This window comes from Protobothrops mucrosquamatus, unplaced genomic scaffold (assembly GCF_001527695.2).
Source record: "Protobothrops mucrosquamatus isolate PMUCROS unplaced genomic scaffold, P.Mucros_1.0 scaffold6724, whole genome shotgun sequence".
Classification (NCBI taxonomy): Eukaryota; Metazoa; Chordata; class Lepidosauria; order Squamata; family Viperidae; genus Protobothrops; species Protobothrops mucrosquamatus.
Window position 1 is genome coordinate 1 of NW_015392540.1, and position 7,040 is coordinate 7,040.

Consider the following 7,040-nt stretch of genomic DNA (forward strand, 5'->3'; position numbering starts at 1 on the left):
ATCTCCAGCAGCCCGCTTGCTTCCAGCCCCTGACATAGTGGCTTTCGGCAGTGGGCCTGAACCCAGGAATCAGGCAGTTAGCCAAAGAGGCAGCTGTTCAGCTAAAAAATAGAAAAAGTTGAAATTACTCCAAAGCAAGACTAGAGTGCTATTTAATGCATAAAATGTCTAAAGGCCCTCCTCATTTAATTTTGAATTTAAAATATTTTATTGTTTTAATCTTACCTTGTATTATAATATTTAGACAGTTTTTATGTTGCTATGTATTACTGGCCTAAAACTGCTATGTATTACTGGCCTAAAACTGGCCAGAAGAGGGATTTAAAAAGCCCGACCACAAGGCTTTTGATGGAGAACATGAACAAAAACAGGGATTGTAGCAACATATTTTATTTTAAGAATCGACTTGGGCAACCAATTTGCAAAAGTGCAACTCTAGGCAGCGTACATCAATAAAAATAGAATTTCAAAGTCCTTAATAACAAAACAACCGAAAATCAATAAGAACAAAATAACACTGTTGGGGTCCATCAACACATCTCACATATATGTATATATATGTGTGTGCATATGTATGTGTACATGTATATATGTATGTATGTATGTATGTATGTATGTATGTATGTATGTATGTATACACAAATTTAAATAAACTGGAAGGCTCAGAGATGGGAAAGGGAACTTGGGCGAGAAAAAGGGAATAGGAACAGCCAAGGAGTGTCAAAATCTGGGTTGCTTAAAAAGGAAGGGGGGGACTGACTATTAGCTGCCTTTTCTCCTAACTTTTATATTTCCACCTGGAGTGACACTTCACACCCTGCTTTCCCCAAAGAAGCCCTCGTATCCGCTACAAATGGCAGTTTCAGTCATAACGTGTATTTTAAAATACGATGCAAGAAGAAACGGTACGTTTGCAGAAAGATAGGCAAGACGGGAGACCTCAGTGAGGAGAGGGAGTAATGGAGAGGGGCGAAAGGAAAGCCTCCGGTGAGGGAGAGGCTGCCCAACCACTCACCGGCCCAGACGGGGATCCCTCTCCTCCATAGCCCTCGGCTCGGTACGACGCTGCCGACAAGCAACGCCACCGCAGCTACCGCGCATGCTCGCCCGACTCCCTTCCCGGAGGCCCAACCTCCGCCTCCGCTCTCAACGGAACTCAACGTCTTCGGCTTCGCTCTGCGCTCAGCAGAGTGCGCAGACGCGGACGCTCGCGCTAGCTAGGCGACCAACGCTCCAACTCTTCGACAACTGTAAGGAAAGTGGGCGGGATTATTATTCTGGAGTTGTTGGGAGAGGGGGGACGGGGCAAGAAGGCGATTGGGTAAAGCGCGGAAGAGCTTGCGTTGTGGTCTCCTCTGATTGGAGCCTACGTTGGCGAAGATAGTGTTACCATAGCTACGCTGGCGTATTGGCTCTTTCCTTCTATTGATATTGAGGTAGAGATAGAAAATATAGAGACAACCATTCTATTGGACTTTGAGAGGGAGTTACGTTTTCCCAGCTAGATAGCAAGAAGATTTGATTATTAAGTGTTAGAGATTTATTCTACGCAGGTTAGACAAAGAAATGGATTCTTCTTCTTGGCAACCATTCCGGATTTTTTGTTCCTTTCCTCTGTTTTGTTATTATATTCTATCTATTGGAAGTCTTCCGTTTCTTTCACCCCAATGAAAACATCTGCGATTGGCGAAGCGCTCGCTCGTTCTTAGTATACCGCGTTCTGATTGCACAGCTACCGATGGGACCCGGAAAGGCTGAAGCAGGGATTGCCATGGCAACGCGTGCTTTTCCCCACGCCTCGCCGCCCAGCTAAGCCGAAATGGGGCCGGAGAGCCTCCAGCCGGTAAAACAGAAATATTAAATTAATAGTTATAAATTGCTGTCTTGGGTAAATTATTTCCTCCGCGGAGAATCTTGGGGCATTTGAGGGACAAACGAGCAAGTTCAACAGATCAAGAATCCCTAGGAAGTTTTACCTGTTGAACGTCTGCCTGCTGTGCAACCGCAAGCTCAATGGGTCTCCGTCAAGGAGGAGAAAAAAACATACGCGGGAGAGAGCTACAGCTAAAAACGGCAAAGCTCGAGTCAGTTCCTTGGATGTTTAGGCTATGCTTTACTTAAATTGAATAATTGGGCTTGAAGATCATGACAAGTTGTTTTGTAGCCCTTGCTGTCATTGGGTCCCTCTTGTCTTTACGATTATCCAGAGAAGATATCCAATACAGCCAGCCCTTGACTTATGACCACAATAGTGGTCGTTTTGGTCACCACGATGTAAAAAAGATGTTGAGACTCTAGAAAGAGTACAGAGAAGAGCAACAAAGATGATTAGGGGACTGGAGGCTAAAGCATATAAGGAAAGGTTGATGGAATTGGGAATGTCTAGTCTAACGAAGAGAAGGACGAAGGAGGACATGATAGCAGTGTTCCAGTATCTCAGGGGCTGCCACAAAGAAGAGGGAGTCAAGCCATTTTCCAAAGCGCCTGAAGGCAGGACAAGAAGCAACGGGTGGAAACTAATCAAGGAGAGAAGCAACCTAGAACTAAGGAGAAACTTCCTGACAGTGAGAACAATTAACCAGTGGAACAACCTGCCTCCAGGAGTTATGGGTGCTTCATCACCGGAGGCTTTAAGAAGAGACTGGACAGCCATTTGTCCAAAATGGTGTAGGGTTTCCTGCCTGAGCAGGGGGTTGAACTAGATGACCTCCAAGGTCCCTTCCAACTTTATCATCATCATCATCATCATCATCATCATCATCATCATCATCATCATCATCATCATTATTATTATTATTATTATTATTATTATTATTATTATTATTATTATTATTATTATTATTATTATTATTATTATAGCAGTATTCCAATATCTCAGGGGCTGCCACAAAGAAGAGGGAGTCAAGCTATTCTCCAAAGTGCCTGAAGGCAGGACAAGAACCAACAGATGGAAACTAACCAAAGAGAGAAGCAACCTAGAACTAAGGAGAAACTTCCTGACAGTTAGAACAATTAACCAGTGGAACACCCTGCCTCCAGAAGCAGTGAATGCTCCAACACTGGAAGTTTTAAAGAAGAGACTAGACAGCCATTTGTCCGAAATGGTTTAGGGTTTCCTGCCTGAGCAGGGGGTTGGACTAGATGACCTCCAAGGTCCCTTCCAACTTTATTATTACTATTATTATTATTACCCACAATTTCTGTTGCTAAGCGAGAGATTTGTTAAGTAAATGTTGCCCAATTTCATGACCTTTCTTGCCTGCCACAGTTGTTAAGTGAACTGCTGCAGTGGTTAAGTCAGTAACAAGTTTGTTAAGTGAATCTGGCTTCCCCATTGACTTCCTCGTCAGAAAGTTACAAAAGTTGATCACATGACCTCAGGTCACTGTGACTGTCATGAATATGAGTCGGTTGCCAAGTGTCTGAATTTCAATCATGTGACCGTGGGGATGTTGCAACGATCACAAGTGTGGAAAAGGGCCATAAGTCACTTTTTTCAGTGCTCTTCTTGTAACTTTGAACGGTCACTAAATGATTGGTTGTAAGTCAAGGACTACCTGGAGTGGAATTACCAGATATATATCATTTGACATAGCAGTAATAAAATTAATACAGTGTGTTGCAGTAGACAGCAGGATGGAAATAATTGAAACCTGAGTGGCTAGATATTCTGCAAGTAAACTTGGACACATCTTCTCCTTATAGCAGATTTGACACATACTTTTTTGAACTATGGCTTGTTGAATAAACCATAGTGCTACAAGTCACATGCTGCTTCTTAGTAGATGTCTGAGAAACATGTGCAAATATAATTAATCACCACAAAGGTGAAGATACATATAAGCTTATGGTTATAGTAGACAATGCTTTTTTGCAATATATTAAATGATAAATGTTTATCGAATGAAACATGGTTTATAAGACATGAGTGTGTGAATTAAATCTCAAGAGTTCTACCAATAAAATGTAGCAATTCGTATGCTGATGCTTTTAATAAACAATGAACTAACTTTATTGTGGATTAGACATCACACTATCAGAAAATGTATCTAAAACTGACCTTTTTCTTTCAGCCCAAGCCACATAAGGCAAACATATGTATGTGGTAAGTAGCTTTTCATTCTTGAGATTCAAAAGAGTTATTACATTTCTTGTCTAAGAGCCAGTTACATGTTGATCCATAGAGAGAGGTTCCTTGAATTTCTGGCTGACTGGGCTATATCCTTTATCCACTGTAAGCATCATTAAACTTATTTTGGGCCTTATTTTCAAGAAAACCTGTACAAAATCACACTGCTAGAAACAAAATTGTTTGTGCTACATTAGCAACCCTTAGTTTTTCTCTTTTCTTTTTTTGTGACGTTTCAGGAAATATTTAGATGTTCATTCCATGGACCTCGTCAATAATGCTGGAACAACTGATGAACTGAAAAGGTGATGGGTGTTCATGAAACATTTCATGACTGGCTTTCTTAATCTCTTTCTAGAACAAAACATGAGAAGCGCACAGAATGAAGATCTGAATAAATTCCTTGCCAGCCTAGTGATTAATAAAACCCTTTTTCATCTATAGCACAACCCAGAAGTGTATCCATACACAATAAGATGCATAGTTGTTCTCTAGCATTATCTTGCAAAAAAGATTTGAAAATCTCAGCATAATATGGTGCAATAAACAAATTTATCTCCCTCCCCTCATTAACAAAGGAGATAAACCACAGTATAAAAAGTATACATTTATCATTTTGGAGTGGTGGCAGTGAGATTTTAAACTGTGTTCAATTAAACCTAAAAGAAATAGAGATGAAATTATGCCAGTTCTGACCAAATAAACCTACCAGCCTTGCCACAGATGTAGAAGCTTTTTAAAAAGGTTATTATCAAGTAATGAAAATAGCTGGTAAATGGTTGTGAATGTTCAAGCTGTCATATTTTTCCCAATTTCCCCTACTTTCTGCAGGCTCCTCTCTGACCTCTTTGATCTGAAGGATTTTGAATCAAATCCTCGCTCTGCTATCTTGTTAGATTTGTACTTTTACACCATCCAGTTCAGCCGGGAGCAGGGCTTCAACCGGGAACAAACCGCTGCTTTCTTCTCAATTGTGAAGGATGTGCACGAGGCCTGTGTGGGTAAGGAACTGGGCATTGAGAAAGACAGAAAAAAAGAAGGTTGTATGAGTGGAGAAACGTGGGCGAAGAAGATGGAAACCATATTTATTTAATGACTTGAATAGCTGGACTTTCACGCTGCTTCGTTCCCAAGGCTCTAAGCAACGTATTTCTTTATTTACTTGGAGTTTTAATAGTGCAACAGGGGGTGCGGTAGATAGGGGAGAAAATAATAGTTTTTTCAGATGTCCAAATCACATTAAGCTTCTGCAGTTTGGCCTGATCCTGTTTGTCTTAGGCTGGCTATGGTACCGCCAGTCCCGTGTGCTCTTTTTGCCTTTGATGTTATGTGGGCAGAATCGTGAGAAAATGTCTCTGTGAATAAGAGCAGCCAGCAATAGAAGTGGAAGGGAAAAGGGTCCCACCAGAGTCAGTGATATGGAGGAACAGGGCGGCAGGGTGAGTCTAGAACCGGAAAGAAGGATGCAGAGGAAAGGAAAGAGACTGAAGTGGATCTTCTGCTTATTCCTACCATCTGGTTTTTGTGCAGAAACACCGCTGCCCAACGTGGAGGAATGCTACAAATATTTCTCCGAACTCCTGTTCTGCCACTCCATTCGGGTGAGTGTGTGAATGCCGGGCAGGCCAAAAGGGGCTTTACGTTTGCTTATCCACATACAGGTAAGTCCTCGACTTTCAGCAGTTCATTTAGTGACCGTTTGGAATTACAACAGCACTGAAAAAAAGTGATTTACGAGCGTTTTTCACCCGTACGACCATTGCAGCATCCCCATGGTCACGTGATCAAAATGCAGACGCTTGGCAACTGACTCGTATTTATGACGGTTGCAGCGTCCTGGGGTTGTGCGATCCTCTTTTGCGACCTTCTGTCAAGCAAAGTCAACGGGGAAGCCAGATTTACTTAACAATCGCGTTACTAAATAACTGCAGTGATTAATTCAGCAACTGTGGCAAGAAAGGTCGTAAAGTGGGGCAAAATTCACATAACGACTGTCTCACCGAACAGAAACTTGGAGCTCAATTGTGGTCATAAGTCGAGGACTACATGTAGTTTGTTTTGAATGAAGCTCCCCTGCAGAGGGCCTTCGTCCCCTCGTGGTTCTTGCAGTGGTTCTACGGCTGTTTTCCTCTTCTCTTTCTCTCTCAGAGACCCCCCTTCAGCATCGACCTCTTCAATCAGGACCAGCTGGTGCTCCTCACCGACTACATGATTAACACTTACTTCCGCCACTACAAACTTTACAAGTACGCTTTCACCCCACAGGTAAGGCAGATTTCCTTCAGCCCAGGCAGTGCTAGGGAAGGGCCGGTGTTCTGTTGCCATTTTCCTGCCATGGGAAACAAAGAGCATCCCCTCTGGGAATTGGCCCAATTACAAAATGTGATCTCTGACATCGCTTGGCTACTCCTGAGAATTGTATTGCCACGAGATGAAGCAGAAGCATCTTTATGAAGGGAGCATCAAGCATCCCAAACACAGAGGTTCAAAAAGGCGAAATGCAAGTGTTAGTCCATCACTCTGGGCCACGGGTCAGCCAGAGCCACATGTGGCTCTTTGAGCCTTTTCCTGCGGCTCCCAGCCTCCTCCGCCGTTTGCAGAGAGAGACACAGAGAGGCACTTGCGCTTCTCTCTCTCTCTCTCTCTCTCTCTCTCTCTCTCTCTCTCTCTCTCTCTCTCTCTCTGTGTGTGTGTGTGTGTGTGTGTGTGTGTATTTATTTATTTATTATTTATTTATTATTTCAATTTATATCCCGCCCTTCTCCCGAAGGACTCAGGGCGGCTCACAACATTATTAAAACAAAGAAAGACCCACACACCCCACCGAATAAAACCAAATTAAAACCAAAATTTTTATGTTGTGATAATTAAAATTTCTAAAAAACCCAGTTTAAAAATCCTCCCTAGGCCA

The 7,040-nt window shown here is 42.5% G+C and overlaps 1 protein-coding gene across 1 annotated transcript in view; it reads left to right on the plus strand.

The window, feature by feature from the left end:
- Positions 1-1,792: 1,792 nt before the first annotated feature.
- LOC107300347 (coiled-coil domain-containing protein 189) overlaps positions 1,793-7,040 on the plus strand; it is a 9,965-nt gene continuing 4,717 nt past the window's right edge. The window contains exons 1-6 of the mRNA XM_015829681.1: positions 1,793-1,843; positions 4,074-4,105; positions 4,369-4,434; positions 4,961-5,130; positions 5,660-5,730; positions 6,278-6,394. Coding sequence (XP_015685167.1) covers positions 1,820-1,843; positions 4,074-4,105; positions 4,369-4,434; positions 4,961-5,130; positions 5,660-5,730; positions 6,278-6,394 — 480 coding nt within the window. The 5' untranslated portion in view covers positions 1,793-1,819. The remainder of the gene's footprint in view (positions 1,844-4,073; positions 4,106-4,368; positions 4,435-4,960; positions 5,131-5,659; positions 5,731-6,277; positions 6,395-7,040) is intronic.